The following is a 19966-nucleotide window of genomic DNA, read 5'->3' as shown; positions in this document are numbered from 1 at the left end:
CGAAGCTTACCGTGGGTGCAACGCGCACAAAAAGAGGTTAGTTTTGAGTATGAATTCTAATAGTGATTTTGAACGTAACAACGCGTCTTGAAGTTGCGTCATCAAACCTTCTCAATAACTGCCCTGAAGTTTTCAATCTTGCCAAGGTAGAATTGAAATGTGCCATGTCATTGTTGCAATATAGAGCTAACACAAGCGGAAAGTGCAGGCGAAATGGCTCTTCATAGAAACCCGCGTACAATGCAGCAGCGAGATTGCTCCTATTTGTTAAGTATCATGTCTATTCATTGCAGAATAAAACATTGTCTCGGACTTTGACTCCAAGCCATATATAGTAGCACCACCAGATTATCGGCCATATGACGTGTATGGCCACACAAATGAAATTTTTACATAGTGATCTTACTAGTAGTAAGACTAACCTGGCTTCTTTGAAAACGCACTGTGTAGGCCCGTTAATTCACCAGCTATAATTGTAGATAAGATCCTTTTTGGTGCCGATTATATATTTCAAGGTTTGTTGAAAAACATCTGTTTCATATTTAGGTGCTAATAACAGGAAACGATTCGCCCATGCTCCATCAAATGGTTTGACGCTGTTGGTTGAATAAGCTCTTGAGACCATGGCCATAATTTTGTGTATATAACGCCCGAACCACAAATTCTCGTAAATCAAATATGTCAAATAGACCTAATAGCTCAATCTCTGAAAGAGGTGTCCTTAATGTGCAATTTTCTTCTCCACAGTGGTAAAGTTGCTGGCTGTGAACATGTTCGAATTTCCGTCACATTAGAGCGCTATTGACGTATGAGAGAGAAATAAGAAGTGGAAGGAGGATAAGTTTTATTTGAGGGTTCGAAGAAACCAAAGATTACTAAAATTTTGTGATTTTGGTAACAAGGTCTATTCCTTCACAAATGAGGGGATATTAGTCAAACTAGTAGGAAATGTCTGGCACCGAGCATTGTTTGAAAGGTAGACAAAGATCTTTAATTTAGTGGTTTCGAAAAAACCGAAGATAACTAAGATTTAGTGATTCTGATAGCAAAGTCTACATCTTCACAAATGAGGCGTTTACTTTAAGTATGAGTAGTGAAACTGATAGAATATATTTGAACCGAGTACGCCACCCACCACACCACGCCAGGACATGATAGCATATATTTGGTAGCGAACCTTGTTAGGAAGTATTACAGGATATCGCGCAGACTGTACGCGAGATGTACAACGCCAACATCCCGAGCGTAAATCAACAAAGTGAGTAGTGCTCGTTCGTGTACATTGACCTTGATAATCCCTCGCGAGACTTCATATGCCGATTTTATAGCAAGGTGTACTTCTGAGTGCTGGCATGGCATGCTGTGTTGTTGCTGCAACTGAAACCATTGAGCCACCTAACACCGCGAGAAAGACTAGGAATGGCCCCTTGTCATTCGTGGTGTTCTACACTATGAGTAGTACCAACTTACACACCTTTGCACATTAAACCTCGCTAAGTCGTCCTCTCGTCAGCCACACCTTTTACGGTACCTTCAATCATTGCATGTAACAAGATTACTTACTGCAGGCCTCGTTCTCCGTTACATTCTCCAAGTACTGCGTGCTACGAAAAGCAAACATTTTTCTCGTTTCCGCCTTGTAAGATGCAGTCGTCAAAAAAAAAAACGAAAGCAGGCAGTCTTTGATTTCATTTCTTTTCACGAGTCAATGGTAAATTTTCTATCACAAATGTGAGGCTATCGCTGGGCTTAGCACTGGTGTTATTTCCACACAGGCCTGATGGCTGCTAGTAAAGAAGCGGGAGGGGGGGGGAGTTTATTTACGCTGTTCCTTAATTTGTAATGATGCTCTTGTATATCAACTACTTTTGTTGTAACAGTGTAGATTTTAATAGGACTAGAAATGCTCCGCAGAAATATCTGTTAAGGCATGTAGTACATGTAGTAGCTGTGGTATATGGAATCTTTTTCTCTAGCTTTTGCAGCAACTCATTCCTCTATAGATGCGGCCGTGTTAATTAGTACTCGCCGTACTTAGTGGCCCTGCTCATACGTAGAGAACGTGCTTATTGGTATCGTGGTGCGGTAACGCAAAGGTTGCTGGGCTTATGTGGCTGGGCTTATGACGGCAAAAGAGCAATCGTTTTTGCCACGAAAACAATGACTCAAGGGAAGCCACGGCATCTTCTGTATGAAGTGCTAGTAGATGAATCAGCGTAATGATACTTGAGGAACTTACGCTGCGATTCACCCACGCGCCCTTATATAACTTATATAACAGACACATTAAGCAATGGCCGTAACACCAGGAATAGCACATGCAACATGCAACTAAACACACATGATGGAAGTACTATAACAGGGCATAGCAAGCTTATCAGAGAGCCCACTTAGTGGCGCGTGACAGTTTTATCATGAATGACAGTAACATATGGGATACTAGATAGTTTGCGTGCATCAGAAACGACAGAAGCATAGTAGTCGTAAGGCGGGGAAGCAAGCATTGCAACAATGCAGGCAACAGGAAGTGCAAGAGATAGATGTGGGCAGCACAAATAAAAATAGCATTCAGTCCTCACCCACAACAGGTGATCAATGTCAGTTTGGTGAGTTCGCTCGGGGCTTTCTGAAGGTTCCGCGGTTGGTGACGTTACTTCACTACTTGAGCTACCAGGCTTGGAGTGACTCTGCAAGTTTGTGGTCCATGACAACTTTTCGGCTGAACACACATTTTCGGGAGCAGAGATGTCGATTGTGCGGCTTGCTAAAAGGTATCGCTCCCTCATTTTTGGAATAGTTGCCGGCTCCGACGACGTGTCGATGCCTTGCCGGTCACTTCTTGGGTGTGCAAAGGATGTGTGAGCGACTTTTTAAATGCGAAACATTTCTTGGCAAATTTCGGCGACTTTGAGCGTATCTATCTATCTATCTATCTATCTATCTATCTATCTATCTATCTATCTATCTATCTATCTATCTATCTATCTATCTATCTATCTATCTATCTATCTATCTATCTATCTATCTATCTATCTATCTATCCGCCTACAACATTTAGCTCTCCTGGCCGTTTCGATAATGGTATCAATACCAAACATGGCATGACAAAACATGACAGTAGGACGAGTATATTTGACTAGCGATAACATGAAAATCATGACATGTATGTCATGAATGTCATGAGTTACATCTCATGGTTCTGCAGCTCTTCCAGTGTTTCATTTACATGGCAGGTTGCAAAACTGGTATGGTATGACATGATTGCATGGCGAACACAAGCGATAGACGCTTGCGTGAAAATCATGATATGCGTGTCATGTAACAACATGAATTCATGCCACGCTCATGATGCACTCACGGCCGTTTCGCTAGCGTCACATATACCAAATTTGGTATTTCAGTACGTCAATAAATGATATGAAGGTATGTGACGGGTGCAAACATGATAATCATGAGATGCGTGTCATATACAACATGGCTACATGCCACGCTCATGGTGCGCTGGCGGCCGTTTCGCTAGCTTCACTTAGATACTAAATTTGATATTACGGGACGTGAATGGATGACAAACGTATGATACTGATCCAAACATGATAAACAGGAGATGCGTGTCATGTAACAACATGACTGCATGCTACGCTCATGATGCGCTCGCGGCCATTTCGTTAGCTTCACATGTACTAAATCCGGTATTACGCGACGCGAACGGACAACATAGGTAAATGACACATCAAAACTTGATAATCATGACATGCGTCTCATGTGACAACATGACCACATGCTACATTGATAATGCGCTCGCGGCCATTTCACTAGCTTCACATATGCCAAATTTGGTATTACGTGACGCCAATGGATGACAAAGGTATGTGACTAGTGCAAAAATTATAATCATGAGATGCGTGTCGTGTGAGAACATGACTACATGCCACAGTCAAGGCGCCAATACATTTCGACTAAATTTCCGTGGTCTAAATTTCCGGAGCCCTCCACTACGGCTTCTCTCATAATCATATGGTGGTTTTGGGACGTTAAACCCCACATATCAATCAATCAATCATTTCAACATAAAGTGATGCACGTGCTCGCTGGCGTTCATTTCGTCGCGTCATGCCGGCTTTGCAACACCAGGCGCCGGGCCTGCCATATACTCGCAGGCGCGCGTCGCGCTGCGTTGCTTTTACGCATGCGCGTTTCAGGGCGTCCGGTGTCCTTCCGTCACGAAAAGAGGAAGACGCAGTGTTGTCTGGGTAACGCATCGCCGCGAACTGCAGCGCCGGAGTCCGTCGGGCTGCGCCCACGGACGCTGGTCGCGCCTGGCGTCAGATTATACAGTGCTCGCGTTTTGCTACCGTAGCGTCGCTGTGCCCAGCATGCGCGCGCGTCAACGCTACATTGAAGTATATTGAGCCCTTCATGATGCGCTCGCTGCCGTTTTACTAGCTCCGCATACAGCAAATTTGAGATTACGTGACGCCAATAGATGACAAAATATATTACTGGTGCAAACATGATAATCCTGACATGCGTGTCATGTAAGATCATGACAACAGGCCACGCTGATATTGTGCTCGCGGTCGTTAAGCTTGCTCTCATTTACTAAATTGGGTATCAAGTGACGTGAATTGATGACGAAGGCGAACGACACATCCAAACATGATAATCATGACACGGAAGTCATGTAAGGCATCATTTACCTCAACCTCGAGATGTTTTGCTGATTTTGAAGTGACATATCAACTTATCTCATTCCTACTTCGCATATCAATTCCCTCTGTACGTGGGATTTGCCTTTTTTTGTATTTGACACCGGAGCTTTTCTCTGTCAGAGAAAAAAAGGGCCGTCACAGCGTTTCACTATGCAGGCCACTAGATAATAATTAAGTTTATTTACAAACGCAGCTAGCAGCTGCATTGTGGAACTGGAAGTAAAATATACTAGAACGACAAATAACGGGAGCAGCGATCAATGTTTGTAAAGTTATCTTCCGCTTTAGTGATAACGAACAGGAAAAGTATATGAGGCTGTAAGCGCGCTAGGCAAGCTTTTTACAATACGAACACCAAGAATACACGTAGTCCACTATACTTAGTCTAACAATTGGGCACCAGAGCAGTCACTGCCTGTAGGGCTGTTATGAATAATACCTGATTACGGTTTGGCTTTGATAAGGCACCTCACACGACTCTCCACTGTGTAAGCGTTTAAGACGCTGGATAAACAGAGCCACAGACGATGTAATTATATTCAGCAGAAGCTGACTAATGAGGAGCTCTTAGCTGTACACCAGTCGTGAACAAGCACAACCAATTACCGGTGCTATGTATTTATGCGGAAATTGGGGAGGTGTTTATCTCGAACAAGGCGTGCTGTTATTTCGTAATCAACGCATGGTGCTTTTGACGTTTGTTCAAAGTACATAAATAATAGGGGCTCATACTTACTTTTCACAAGATAGTGGTTTTTTATTGGCATTTAGGAGAATATCGAGGATGTTTTCAGGGACACGAATATTTTATGCAGATGTGAAGGCAATTAGGCGAAATGATCAGTTTACATTATTCTACATAAAAAAAATCAAGAAGACATCAATAAGGCGGCTTCGCTTTCGCGACGACGACGACGTTCAAGCACGCAAGTCATCTTGTCGAAGACACGTGTTTTTAGACAGCCTACAGATGAGCAGAAGTTTTTTGTGCACTCTTGCCTGAAGCATTGTTTATGAAAAGAGGTTATGAAAATTTATCTATCTGGGAAGAATAAACAAAGAGAGATACTCGATGAGAAACACTCGTCTTTGTTTTGCCCTTGCATTATCACATTATTTACTGAAGGAAGCAGCCCAATCTCACAATTTAAGCGATGAATTTATTTGAAAAGCGGCCTTGGGTAAGAGCGTTTTGCAACTAGCCGACCGGCTTTGAAAAGTGACAAGCGTGGAAATGTTATCTGTGAAAATGTTCGCTGGAGGACACTGCGAGAGTAGTACGTTTTGATAAATGATAGCAAGCTTCTGTCAGCCAAGCAAAGCACAACATGAATTATTGTTTTGCACTCAAAATTGCTAAGCTCAGATAAATGTTAACTATTTTATACAAGGCGAATATTGTTTTATTGATGGTCCTCATTGGTGCCCAGTGTGGGCGAGGTTGCGAGTTCCTTTCCTTTACTCTTATCCATTACCTGGTGGCCCTTGTTCACAGAGAGGAACTGGTTGAAAACTGTTTGAAATTTCAGTTCACTAAATCTTGTTTCTTGCAGACACGTTTCTCGGGCTTGAGTGGACCATTGTGGCTGGACGCATCGGGCCAACGGAGAAACGTGTCCCTCTACGTGGCGAAACTCAAGCGTACGGGACTGACTTCGGTAAGTGATGTTGAATTACAATAGCAGACGCGAGCGCTGGCCCGGACAGCAAAGAGAGAGCACCGATCCAAGCTGGGTATCTCACAAATCTGCGATTGGGACGCACGCATCTCGAATGAAGTAGTTTGTGAGCGAAAATCTCGCAAAGAAGCCCGTGAGGGCATGAGGGAGCGCGAAGCATTCCACGGACCCTCATTGGTGATTGGAGAAAAGGCGGGTACACAGAATACGTCACGTGAACTTCCGGTCAAATCCACTGGTTTTAGCGGAGCAAAATATTTTGCTCCAAAGAGCAATTTGTGATCTGTGGTTGCTTTCAATATGCCATTTGAACACACAGCACACACTTTCGGTTCTACATTGGAATGTGATTGCTCCGCTTAGAGCAGAAAACCTTAATCTAGCGCTGCTGTTTGAATTCACCATTGAATACTTGGTTTTTAACATTTATGCGGTTTACGAGCGACATTTAGTTCACATGTTCGCATACAATATTACTTTGAAAATATGTTTTTTCACCATAGTATTGGACAACACGTTCGCTTCATTTCCTATAGGGAGGGACGTCGCGGATAGTTAAAATTACATGCAGTCGTGCCTCCTTTTAGATGGGTAAATTCTGTTTTGTAGGGTAACAGTTTTATACGTGTCTCTCGAGGACTTAAATTGTGAGACATTGAACAGGTTCCACATGAGCTTACATCAATAAACAACTGTTCACTTGTCACCTAACAGGCATAGTCATGCCACTCAGACACTACTGTGGTTAATCGTAGGACCGGGTGTGAGATACATGTAACATGTGACAACAAAGACTACACAACCTACGTCAACTTTCATTATTATTCAAGAACTTTATTTAGCCGTTGTTAGCAGACTTTCCTACCGCCTTGGTTAGATTTATGCCACTTGTTTACCATTCCACATTATGAACCTTGTTAAGTATAACTTCAGCATGAATGGTGAATGAACGAATAATGCGTTGCCTTGAAGTAGGTATGACATTGCGTTGTCATGCAGTACATATAGGACTGTGAATTTAACGTGGGGGTTGAATTTAGTAGATAACAGATGTTGTTTGCTCAGTTAAATAATATAATTTTTGTTGTGCAACTGTAGCACAGCACACTTGTGTTCCTTCGTTAACATCCGATGCTTTTATAGCTCGCCGAATTTTTTTCACAGTAATAATATTATAATGTAATAGCATTAAACGATTGGTTTAGCTAAAATTTTGGCATCGGTTTTGGCAGTGGCATTCTTGGTAGACAGTGAAGTGGCCTAGAGATGAAATTTGACATACATGAGAATGAAAATATTTTTAAAAATTTGGTCTAAGTGAGAGACGAACTTGTACCTCTTGCGGCTAGTCGGTGTTCTACCAGAGAGCCACTTCCGCCTTTTAGGCTGCTTAAGAAAAACGTTATATTAATATATTCTGCCAAGCAGCCATCTAGATGAAAGAAGCATTACGTTGCACACTCTTACCATTCCACCAGGCGTCAAAACGTGTGGATTGCGCAACAATTCAGCTGCCCGCTCATTACAAAGGGAGTTACTTCGCAGATGCACGTGACAGCTTGCGGGCGTGTACTTTGCCAATTTTCGAATCGAATATGTATGGCGTAGTGGGCATTTCGCAACTTCTTTTGCAGTAGGCATGCTATAGTAGTTATAACGCATTCTATAATAGCTATATAGGCCAATGCCACGTGCATAAACACTCCTTGCCTAAGGCATGCTTGATCATGAGAAACTGAAGGACACAATGCACCATCCAGTCCTACTTCAGAAGGTGAACGTTAAGCGTGCTTGAAGTATCTTCTTTTGCGTTTTCGTATTATGCAAACAAACTTATTTCAAGTCCCACCCTAGGAAGACTGCAAAAAATTGTATTTCTGCAATGGCATTTCTTGCCTAATCTTGGTACTTTTCATGTATGCATGTTTATTCTCAGGTTGGAACTTGGAGTACGTCATCAGGGCTAAACATTACTCGAGCAGAAAAGTGGTTTGAAGACGAAATACTCAGCGTTTTGAAGAACAAGACTTTGAGGATAACGACGATATTGGTGAGACCAATGTTCACTCTTAGAACATGGTGGAAGTTGCGGCGCCCGACAAAGTTTTGTGTTAAGTAGGTAGTTGGACTGGTAAAGCTGCATTTCATGGGATCGCAGTAATATACATATACTTTTGTCTTATTGGATGTGAAAGGGTAAATTAGCTAAAAGATGCAAAAAACAAGAGTAGGAAATGAGAGATTTCAGCCGATTGGAGAAAATGTGTATCTGGATGCATGTTAGATACTGTCAAAAGCTAGCAAAATGTAATAAATGAAATGCCTTATTAGGCTTTTAGAAAGAAAAAGAGATAAATAAGGGGAAAGATGGTAAAATCATTGCAAATCAAACATCTTGTTTTCTGCCCTCTGTATTTTGCTCTGCATGATCATTAACGGTCACATGCTAGATTATTTAAAGATAAAATTATGGAGTATGCTAAACAGTAACAAGGGCTCTTAGCGTATGCGTATATTTTTTTTTCTTCGACGTGTTACTGGATACCGCATTGAATCAGCGCTTGCGCATGCGTTTATGAATCTCATACCTGCTTCCAAGGAACTCAAACTTCTCTCCAGGTATGTTTCAAGTCTACAACCATACATAGATCCCGAAATCGCCTTCGTTCACTGCTACTTTCTATATCCACTATCCGCAGACTCAAGCCACCGAATCAATTGAAGCCAATGTCCAAGCGCCATTTACGAACACGCTGTTTGATCTAAATTCCCCAATATGAGTGAACTATTCACCTGGATGATCCAATGGCTAAGGCACTTGGCTGCTGACTTGCAGGCCGCAATATCGAATCCCGGCAGTGGCGGTCGCATTATCGGTGGAGGGGTAAATGCTTGAAGTGGATGTGCTTAGATTTACGTGCACGTTAAGAAAACCGATGAGGTCGAAGTTACCGCAGCCCTCCACTACGGCGTTAATCATAATTATTAATGTAAACTCCAACAAATATAATTAATTTGTGTGGTCTAGAAAATGGAAGCCGCAAACGTGAGTATAATAAAGCTCCTTAAAGAGCGGATAGGTTGTGCCACCTATAGCGAGGCAGACAAGAACCAGGCAAGCACCAAATTGTTATTGTAGAAACGCGTTGCAGCAGCGTAGTCAAGAATGAGTGTACTCAGTATTCAAGAGAAAAAATACATGTTAATTACTATGATTTCACAAGTGTCGCCAGATTTCGGCCCCACCGGTCGGTAACACGATATTCCAATGCCCCTATGCGTAGACTGGGATACATACAGTACACGCAAAATACGTCTAATATTATTTTTACGCAATGTTGACTGAGTGTTATCAAAGGAAACATAGTTTGAATGCAGTTATGAAGTGCTTTTAGCTTGTACTTATACTTCTTTAGGTAACCGCGTTATCAGACACCAGAATTAATCTGCGCGTGCATGAGCTTGGACGAAACGTGGAACTTTTACGAACCGTGTACAACTCTCTCGAAAGGTCTTACGTTTCCGGCCCCTCTCGCAAATTCACCTTCGTTCGTGGCTAAGCACCGCTCGTAGATGATTCTTAAAAGATCAAAAAGAAAATAAAAGTAAGCCCCTTAACTGACTGCATCATAGTGCGACACCTCAACAGTGGCTCACGAGGGATGGGGGTAAGGAGGGATTAAAAAGTCTAGGGAGGATTAAAAGGGAGAGTGAAAGAGGTAAAGACAGGTACAGATATACCCACTTGCAGGGGTAAGAAATAGAAAAGATGCACACGGTCGCAAGAGTCCGATGACTCAGCGAGAGCTTCACGGCGTCAGGATATGGCGGAGGGCCTTCCTCCGTGGCGGAGAGCGAGCCGGTCGGCCATGGCTGCGCTGTCGTTGGAGATTGCGGGGTCACAACCGGTTGGCACGGAATGCAACGAGCGAGTCCAAGCACGGTTTTGGCGTTGCGGAGACTCAAGCCACAAAAGCGAGTGCGATTTGTGATCTGCTTGTTTCACCCAGCTTACTGAAGCTGGAGGACCTGGAATGCCGCAAACGTAAACATAAGAGACCTAAAGCTGGATAGGTGGCGCAATCTGAGGCGGTCAAGCAAAACCAGGAGAGCACAAACTAGTTCTTGTCGAAATATCATGCATTTCACTTCTTCATTAAATGCTTTGTAGCGGTACAATAGCGAAAGAGTTCCTTTTTCACTAATTTTTCCTTCCTGACATTTTCTACAACGATGTATTTTACCACGCTTTGTGAGTGCATTTACTTTGCATATTTTTTATGTAAGCCCCCTGCTGTAATGCCCGATGGGCGATGCAGGTATACAATAAATAAATAAATAAATACTAAACGCTAACAAACGGGTCCATGTCATCACGAGGTGTCAACACCATCGTCTGGTTATCCAATGTGTTTATATAATACTAAACGCTAAAACAATAAGAACATCTATTACTGTTTTGCCTCAGCTATGATTCAATTTTAACAAAATCAAGTATAGTTTCAATGCATTTTTCATCACCATTTAGTGGCTTGCACAAACTAGAAGGTACGTACATGTTTAGGTACGTACATAAATGGTTACGCATGGGGAGCTGAAACTTTTAAAAAAACTTGCGTTCCTGTCTTCCGGTAGCACGGTAACGTAAAAATGCATAGATACAAGCTAAGAGCCTCTTGAAGCAGAATTCCGGAGCCCTCCACTGCGGTGTCTCTCATAATCATATGGTGGTTTTGGGACGTTAAACTCCACATATCAATCAATCATTAATCAATCTTGAAGCAGAAAACATGCAGGCAATATCGTCCAAACTTCAGAGTGAAGCTCTCGCGTATGTCTTACACAATGCTTACTGCAGAATGCCCCATACGTCATGCTCAAGAAATCCGCGCACAAGCTCGAGGGGAACGACCACTTCGAAGGTTACTGCGTGGATTTGCTCCGTGAAATATCCGCAACGCTGGGCTTTTATTACCGGTTGAAGCTCGTCCGAGATGGTGCCTACGGAACCCGTGACTCACAGGGCAGGTGGAACGGCATAATGCGCGAACTTGTGGACATGGTAAGTTTTGATTGAGGAAATTCACTGCGTACTCCAACAAATGAGTGTAACAGAAGCCAGCTTTTTAGGGCAACTGTCGTACTTGCTTGTGCAGATTCTCATTATAACACTCTGCATCCTCCATAAGCTGTCCACGCAGTGCTTCAAAAAGTTTGGTGGGGTTTCGGTTCATAAGATACAACCGTTATGAAATACCTTGTGATTTAAAGCTTCGGTGTCTTCAGACTACATGGTATTTTAAACTCAAATATATAGTCTAGCTTCTGCCGCTTCTAATAGAAACAAAAAATTATAACAGAATTGCAACCAGCTTAGGGTATCGTTCCTCTCTGTAAAAAAACATCACCATACCGTATAATCGGTTCACATACATAGACAGCGTTCACCTGTTCGTGTCATATGCGTAAAAACTCAGTATAGCTAATATGGCATGCATCATACGGGTTCGCCCTCGCTATTTGTTCACTGCATTTACACGCCAGCATAATGAAAAAGACCGTAGCTAGTTGTTGAACTCTGACTAAGGGTGAAACAGCCGCAGTGCTTAATGGTTGATATTATTATTAGGAGTCAAGATATCGTTTTTGAACTATAGACACCGAAGTCCTAACCAATTTCATTTCGTAGGAATAAATATTAATGCGCGCTGTCATCTTCTTTTCACTGTGAACAGAACGCTGTGCTCTAAAGCTTTGTTCTATTTGACCCTATGATTAGGGATGACGTTACCGAGGACAAGTGGGTAATAAGTGAAATGATACCATCTCCTAGAATGAAAGTGAGGCTTGTAGGCCTTAGGTGGCTTGATTCAGACTGATTATCTAAGCTTAGTAAAGTTACTGAGACATTTCAACCATAAATATTTTAGGGCAAATACCGGCTACTTTTTATTTGCAAATACTCCTCCGCACCATTCACTTTACAGCTTTTATTTGAATGTGCCAACCACCAAAATTATCTGAAAATTTGTTGAAGTCAATTGTAATGTCATACGTTTTTAAGTGTACAAGCGTACTTATAACCCACCTCATATCTAGCAAATGCTCTTTATTTTAATCGGTTCAACTGTTCAACCATTCCTACGTCTTCGCTGCAGGAGGCAGACCTGGCGATTGGTGACCTGACCATCACCTCAGAGCGCGAGCAATCTGTCGACTTCACTATACCTTTCATGACGTTGGGAGTCAGCATACTCTACAAGAAGACCGACCAGAAGCGTTCCCTGCTATTCTTCCTGTCTCCGCTTTCGGGAGATGTGTGGCTTTGTGTGGCTGGGGCGTGCGTCGCCGTGAGCGTGATTTTGTGCTGCGTCGCTCGTGCTCAGAGGGCAGTGTGCCGCAGAAGTAGTGCCTTGCCGCGACGTTATGGATGCTGCTGCTGCGGAAACAGTTTATCGAGCAGTGATGGAGATTGGTACACTGAAACGGACAGTGGCCGTGCCAGGCTCGACATCATCAAGGGTCAGGAAGCAGTCGGTTCCTCCAAGCTCCAACGAGAGAAGTTATATTCTGGCAGCTGGAGAAAATGTACTCTGCCAACGGTGCAGAGTGACTTCACTCTCCCTAACAGTTGTTGGTTCATAGTTAGCGCCATCATGAGGCAGGGATGTGGTATATTTCCTAGGTAGGTTGAAAATTGTCTTTCTTTCATCAATTCCTTCATTGCATAGACTTTGTTTAAAACCAGATATTGCAATTCTCGTTCTCTACCTTTTATGTTTTGCATATCAAATAGAAAAACTTCAACTAAGCAAATGTCGGGTTTTTGGCCGTATGCTGATAAAAGAGATTGTTAAAAAGACAAGGGATAGCGCTTAAGAGATTGCTTCAATTTTTTGCGTGAGATATGACTACGCTGAATAATTAAAATATTACCAATTTTTTTAAAGTGCGTATAGCTTTCCAAAATGATTAATCACGAAGTTGTATGTTACACCTTAAGCCTAAAAAAAGTGATGTTACGTTGCGCAGATATCGAAACTTAGCTGACAGATTGAGGAGATATGCGGCTAATAGCCTTAGTGAATTGTTCTCGCTCGGAAAGATGTCCTCCAGTCCCGCTTGTAAGAACTGGTAATTCTTCTGACACACCTTAGACTTTGGCCATCTCGATTGAAATGATCCACGTCACGTGTGTGAAGTGCTATCGGTGAGATGACGCCGCCCCATGATAGACAGCAACAAAGTATTTAACAGGGGCGTGAATCCAACATAAATATTCAAAACGAAACTGGAAGAACATACTTCTACAATTATAATGTTTCGAAGTTGTTTGTTGTGGCCTGGTAATTTTTTTACAGCTAAAATACAGAAAAGTACTGATTTGGTGTTTCCGTTGTTATGTGAGTAACCATTTTTTCTGCATATCCCAACGATTAGTTGCCTATTTCTTACATGTTTTTTAACGCAACTTTAGAGATCTTTTGCAATTTTTGCATTACTTACATTTGGCTCGTTTTGCATAGCTTCCTTTGTTATTTAGTTCGATTATCCTCAGGGCACATAAAGGCGTTATAAAGGGGGGTGAGTAATACAACAAAAATGCAGTAAAAGTAGAACATAAAAATACAAGTCAGTGAGATTACATGTTTAACAACAAAAAGTTATTTAGGGCGCGTTACATAATCTGTTAGTGCAGTTTTGAATGATTACCTATTTCTGTCAGAGATCGGACATCATGCATCTACATACCATATACAAAACATATAGGGTAGCATACTCCCTATAGGATGGCATTGTGTCGACAAAGTTCCGCCCTGTAGCCTGCTTGAGCACCGTCCTTTGTTAAAGATAATTTTACATAACACGGCACATTGTGCAGGGCAGCTTCAGCGCGCATCATTGCTGCAACTTGGTGGATCTTCTCCTTCGTGCTGGTTTCCTCTTACACGGCTAACCTGACAGCTTTCCTGACTAAAGAGAGGCTCCTGTCACCCATTGAGAGTGCCGAAGACTTGGCGAAGCAGTCAGCCGTGCGCTACGGATGCGTTCGCTCAGGATCGACTCACGCCTTGTTCAAGGTATGGCACCGTCTATAAGCGACAAGTATTATGATCGGCTCCAGATAAATGCACGCAGTATTGCTTCTAAAGGCACTATGCACCAAACATAAAGCAAGTGGTCTCGTTAAAATATTATATTTCGTGTTGAACAGCATTGTTATCACAATAGAAATAATTATTCAATTTTCGTGCTGTTAGTGAAGTCAGACTTTCCCGAAAACTGAATTCACTATTTTGATGGGTTTACGTCTCAAAACTACAATACGACCAGCAGAGACGCCGTAATAGAAGGCTCCGAAAATTTTGACCTCATGAGCACATGAGATAATGTAACGTGCGCCCAACTCTAAGTACACGAGTTGCAAGTGTTTTTGAGTCTATCGAAACTGAAGCCACCACAGCGGGAATCAAACCTTTTGAAGCTGGGCACATTTTATATCAAAGCGGATGTCTATTTCGGTGATGGCCTTGCATGATACTACGTATGTCCTGTAAAACAATTGACGTGTTCAAAAAACACAAAGGCGTGAGTACTACGTACGTTTAGCAAAAGACAGATGAAGTCGCCTAGTCACGTAGCCCTAATGAAAGTTCCGAAAGAGAGAAGCAGTTGTGCTGATATATTTGTGAGCTAAGTATTTTTATACAGCCAAATTCTGCCCAGACACTAGTTTTAAACAAAGACTTAGAAGCCTGTGTGGCTGAACTTTATCGACGAGACCTAATAACGTATCAGGTGCTTTGAAATTCATCGCTGCATAAAAAAAACCTCGCATGATAAACTTTACTCAAACACGAAGGGTCTGAAAAGTAGCTCTAGCTTTTTGGGCCAAATGTTAACGTTACGTTTGAAGTAGGGGTGCGGCGGTTTAGGTAGGCCGTTCTTACGTTGGGACAGTCAGGCAAGCCCGACCGTCACATCGTCGGCCCTCTGGACAGCCCACAGTGATCCCCGACATCGGGGCTCTTCCTAGCGGATCACCACTTTTCTTCATTCGATTGGTCCGTGCCCCGCAAAGAGGGACAACGCCAGAGCATGTGGTCTAGGCTAGAAAATTCGTTGCAGTACCTGCAAGAGCTATTACAATATTTGTCGCAATAAATATTGTGCAATAAAGCCGAGCTGAGATACGAGCCCGAGAGTCAATGCCTGTGCTCAATTTACCCCTTTTGTTAGAAAGACGAAAGTCTCTCCTGACGACATAAAAGTGCTAGGTAATTTCATTATAGGTGGTCCTTTGATCTCTGTCCTCCACAACTCCGGGCCGACAGGAAGTTCTCCGAGGTTGCGGAAAGCGAGACCTCGCGCCTTGGAGTGAACTAGCTTGTTCAGGTTTGTGGGGCTTCCCCTGATGGATCCTATAGAGGCGGGAACCAGCTGTGCTTCTTTCTGCGTTGCCTTCTATATCGACACTGCCAGCGTATTGGTGCGTGGTAGACGGGCGTATGAGAGGCCACATAGAAAAAAGCGTGTCGTTAAGGTAAGGCTGCGATTCTAGTGGTTTGTAAGAAAAGCCTGCACTTCCAAGTAATGGAATAAATCAAATTTCAGTAAATATTATTACAGCTGGCGGGCTCTTACTTGATCTATACCTATGCTCGAATATCATACGTATTCTGTACAATTCTTAGCTTCGACCATTGCCTCACTTTATATTTGTTTATTTATTGGAATATCGCAACATTCCAGCCGGTTGAACAACTTCGACTTGGCTGGGGACCTATTCCGTAGTGCCGTTTGAAAAACCAAATGTCACTAAGAGCTAGTGCCATGAAAAAAACACACGCTTCTTCTGTGTTCGTTTATAACTATTTCTTGTCGTGAGTGTCACTTACTTTTGTAATCTCTACTTGTCACAATATTCAGAAGGGTAAACATATCGGCATTCATAAAAACAAGGACAATGAAACAAGCTCACCCTTTAAAGTGAAACTTCGCTTTTGGTGCGCTTTGAGACTGTCCAAGTTTATTTGAAAAAGTCAGAAAGCATTTGCAACCTGCTCATGCTTCATTTACATAAATAATTTTCGTTCATATTAACGGAATCACTGGTTCACAGGAGTGGAGGCATGAGATGTACGAGATGATGTGGCACGCCATGAAAGAGGACACGGTGTCTTCCATCACCGAGGGCATTGAACGTGTGGAACGCGGTGGCTACGCCTTCCTCATGGAGTCTACGAGCATTCAGTACGTGGTACGAAGACGGTGCCAGCTCAAGCAGATCGGGGGTCTTCTAGACTCCAAGGGTTACGGCATCGCAACGCCGCATGGTGAGCCTTAACTTGTACAACGTGTCTCATTTTCATATTCATCATAAATATTGTCATCTTCCCTATAATGAGGCTGACTCCACTCACCACAAGAAGACAGGTGCCTCTTTTGTGCTCCAGTTTTCACCAATTGATCTGACGCCGTGTTTGCCAAAGCCACGTAATTCCTGTAGACTACCGGTAATGTCATTTGTCCAACTAACTTGCTGCGTCCTCATCGAGTGCCAGACCTCGTGGTGCATGCCCCTCCCATGCTCATTTTGTCGTGTTATTAATTCTGATGTTAATGATTAACATTTTTTTCTTGCTCCACTCTACTCTATTCTTGTCATTAATCGTTACACCTATCATATTTCTTGTATTGCCTCGCTACATCGTTCACAATTGTGCGCTAACCACACTTTATTGAACGACACATTGCTCATAAACAACCATGTGATTTGGAGCTCCATGTAACAATCCTGTAATGGAGTTGATATCAGCGTGTCTTTTTGTGGATAGTTTTTCATCTAATAAACTGCAATTTCATATTCGCACGACGTTTTTATATTATTTTATTTATTTAATTATACTGTCCGCCCTCACTTGAGGGTCATAACAGGGAGGGAGTACAATAGTAAGTACAAACAGAAAACCAAAACAACTGGCTCTCAAAACGTAATGCACACAAGAAACCAAAATTAGCACTAGTTCAATTCAAGTTGATACGTAATTACTAAGATCTATGTTTCATGATACTTCCTCTTCTGAAAATATTTAAAGAACTTCAAAGGCACGTTTCTTTCAAGCAACTTTATTAAAATTTAGTGCACAAAGAGGCCAGAAATCTTAAAGGTGACGCATTTATTGAGTGTTTAGTCAATTCAAGTTGCTGAACCAACATTCCATCAAAGTTATGTATGCAGGTAAATATGCTCTGCCTATAGTTTTTTGACATTGTCCTCTCTTTTCTCTAGAATGCCTTATTTGCCATTGAGCGCGTAATGGAAAAATTTAAGCCTGCGTTTGTCTTGGACGGCATTTTTTTAAGATTGTGTTGTATTGTTGTCTATAAGCAGGTCTGGTAATACTTTAAAATATAGTGAGTAATGCAATATTGTGCCAATTACCCTACGTTACATGTCGCCGGCACACAGTTTGTGTCAAAATGAAGCTGGGTTCATGTCTGTAAAGCAAAAATGAACGGGTAATTCCGACGTCACAGCAAGTGGCATAACACGAAAGCAAAACCTGTTGTTCCCTAAGTAGTTAAATGCTTACTGTACGTTGATATAAGCGAGCTTGCTCAATATCTGTTGTTTTTTTTGTACCTCTAGCACTGCTCAACGTAGATCAACGCACGTTGGCACCTGGTTGCACATCTTCATGCCAACAACCTAACAGCATGATCAAAGAATAAACAAAGCTTTGTGGTGACTGTTGTAGTTACCGCTGAGAGCGCAAGAAGCGAAAGTCGTGCGAAAGCCAGAAGAGCGTTTCTGACTGCACTCACAGCTTGGGCTAAGGACACCATCCCGTGGCATTTTGGAGCGAAATGCAATGAGCGTTGATTGCACCCTCTAGCCTGGCAGCGATCTTTCTGAGGGTGAACGTCAAGTGCGAAGCACAGCGTTATGTTGGCGGTGTTGTTGCCAGTGTAAATTAGGAACAATGCGAATTCAGCATGGGGACACAAGAAGAGACCCTGACAAGAAGAGACTGTACAGCGCTTGTCAGTGTTTTTCTCTATGTTCCCGTGTTGAATTTGTGCTGTTAGTACTTCGTACTGCTAAACCAACTAACCCAAAACTTCACTTAATCATGTTTTAGCCAAGTAAGCCAGGTGTGCTTCGTACAGCTATCATTCGTATGAATAGATCATATGAGGCAAGTAGAGGCTTGGGCTAACATCGACAACTTGTGGCGGGCCACGACGTTGACGAAATTTTGCTTCTATTATTGTAAAGGCATCGAATGAAACGGAAGCATAAGAGCAATTCCCTGCAGGAACTAATAGCGGAGGTCCCGGTCACGATGCATTGCTTAATTTTGCTGCTTGCAGATGGTGATGCCATCAGAGAATGCGACCGCAAAACAATGTATACGTGTCTCTGCAAATGAAGACTTTCACATTTAAGATGCATACAGGTACACTTCCTGTGAAGACAGGGAAAAGGACTACATTTTTTTTCTTTTGCACGTAACCTGCAGATAGTTCCGAAACCATGAGACAATTGATAAATGTATCATTGGTTTTTAATAGGAAGTGATATTTAGAAATTTTCTCAAGCAAAAATAAAAAAAGACTGAATTCGATTCCGTGAACAGTAAGCCCGTCAACGCGACCATAAATAGCACTACCATTTATTTGCGTTCACTTTTCTACGCCATTTTCGGGACGGAAATACGTCACAGCAGTCTTCGTGCGTCCCGGAATAAAACTTTTTTTTTTAACAAAACATGCCATATAAGGGTTTATTCGTGCAGGATCTCCGTACCGCAACAGCCTTTCGTCAACATTACTACGTCTGCAGGAGCATGGCACCCTGCGAAAATTCAAGGATCGCTGGTGGAAAGTACGGGATCCGCTCAAAGGATGTCCTACTACCGAAGCCGGCGAATCTAGGACTGATGCAGCTAGTGAGCTGGGCCTGCGAACAGTCAGTGGCGTGTTCGTCGTTCTCCTTGCTGGTCTTGGTCTGGCCTGCCTCATCGCTTTCGCCGAGTTGTTCTATAAAGCGAGAATAGGACGCAGTTGAAGGATTCCCTGAGCCTTTTACATCTAAGCGGATGGAGTGGACTGTTTGCACTTGTCATAATAATAACAGGCGCAACGATGTTCATGCGGGATCCACAAAAAATTGCTATTGATCCTTGCGTGGAATTTTGTGTTTCGCTTAAGATGGTTTCAAACCTTGCTGGCTGTAAATTAAACGGAGAAAGAGAGATAGAGAGGAATAAAATATGCGTGGAAATGCTCAGAGCTCCTGCGAGATTGTGCAGTTTTTTTCTGTTTGAGTACTGACCATTACCCTAATGAAGTGCATTTTCATTATGACTACCAATATTTTGTAGTATAGCTGCCCATTCCTTCCATGTGACTGGTAGTGCGTTTTGTGAAAATGGGTCACACGTGGCTGTGTCAACAATTAAAGGATTACTCAACACCGGCGTAATTATTTACGTCCCCCTTTGCATTTTGTAATGGCTCCTTGTTTTCAAAATTTAAACATTTGTGATATCTTAACAACATCTTTATAAG

At 42.5% G+C, this 19966-nt stretch overlaps 1 protein-coding gene across 1 annotated transcript; it reads left to right on the top strand.

Annotated features, from left to right (window-relative positions):
* Nucleotides 1–4250: 4250 nt before the first annotated feature.
* LOC142784592 (glutamate receptor ionotropic, kainate 2-like) lies at nucleotides 4251–19687 on the top strand. The gene is made up of 7 exons (XM_075883012.1): nucleotides 4251–6367; nucleotides 8325–8438; nucleotides 11247–11450; nucleotides 12547–13073; nucleotides 14271–14469; nucleotides 16512–16725; nucleotides 19192–19687. Exons 1-7 carry the CDS (start codon nucleotides 6080–6082, stop codon nucleotides 19461–19463), a joined length of 1818 nt encoding a protein of 605 aa, XP_075739127.1. The 5' UTR covers nucleotides 4251–6079; the 3' UTR covers nucleotides 19464–19687.
* Nucleotides 19688–19966: the final 279 nt, after the last annotated feature.

Source organism: Rhipicephalus microplus, unplaced genomic scaffold, assembly GCF_043290135.1.
Source record: "Rhipicephalus microplus isolate Deutch F79 unplaced genomic scaffold, USDA_Rmic scaffold_15, whole genome shotgun sequence".
NCBI lineage: Eukaryota > Metazoa > Arthropoda > Arachnida > Ixodida > Ixodidae > Rhipicephalus > Rhipicephalus microplus.
The sequence above is the reverse complement of the archived record's forward strand: the minus strand, read 5'-3'. Positions and strand labels throughout refer to the sequence as shown.

Coding starts and splice junctions, on each gene's coding strand:
- LOC142784592 (XM_075883012.1), top strand. CDS start 6,080: ATGTTAACTATTTTATACAAGGCGAATATTGTTTTATTGATGGTCCTC. Junction 8,439..11,246: donor TGAGGATAACGACGATATTG/GTGAGACCAATG, acceptor TGCTTACTGCAG/AATGCCCCATACGTCATGCT. Junction 13,074..14,270: donor GGATGTGGTATATTTCCTAG/GTAGGTTGAAAA, acceptor CACATTGTGCAG/GGCAGCTTCAGCGCGCATCA.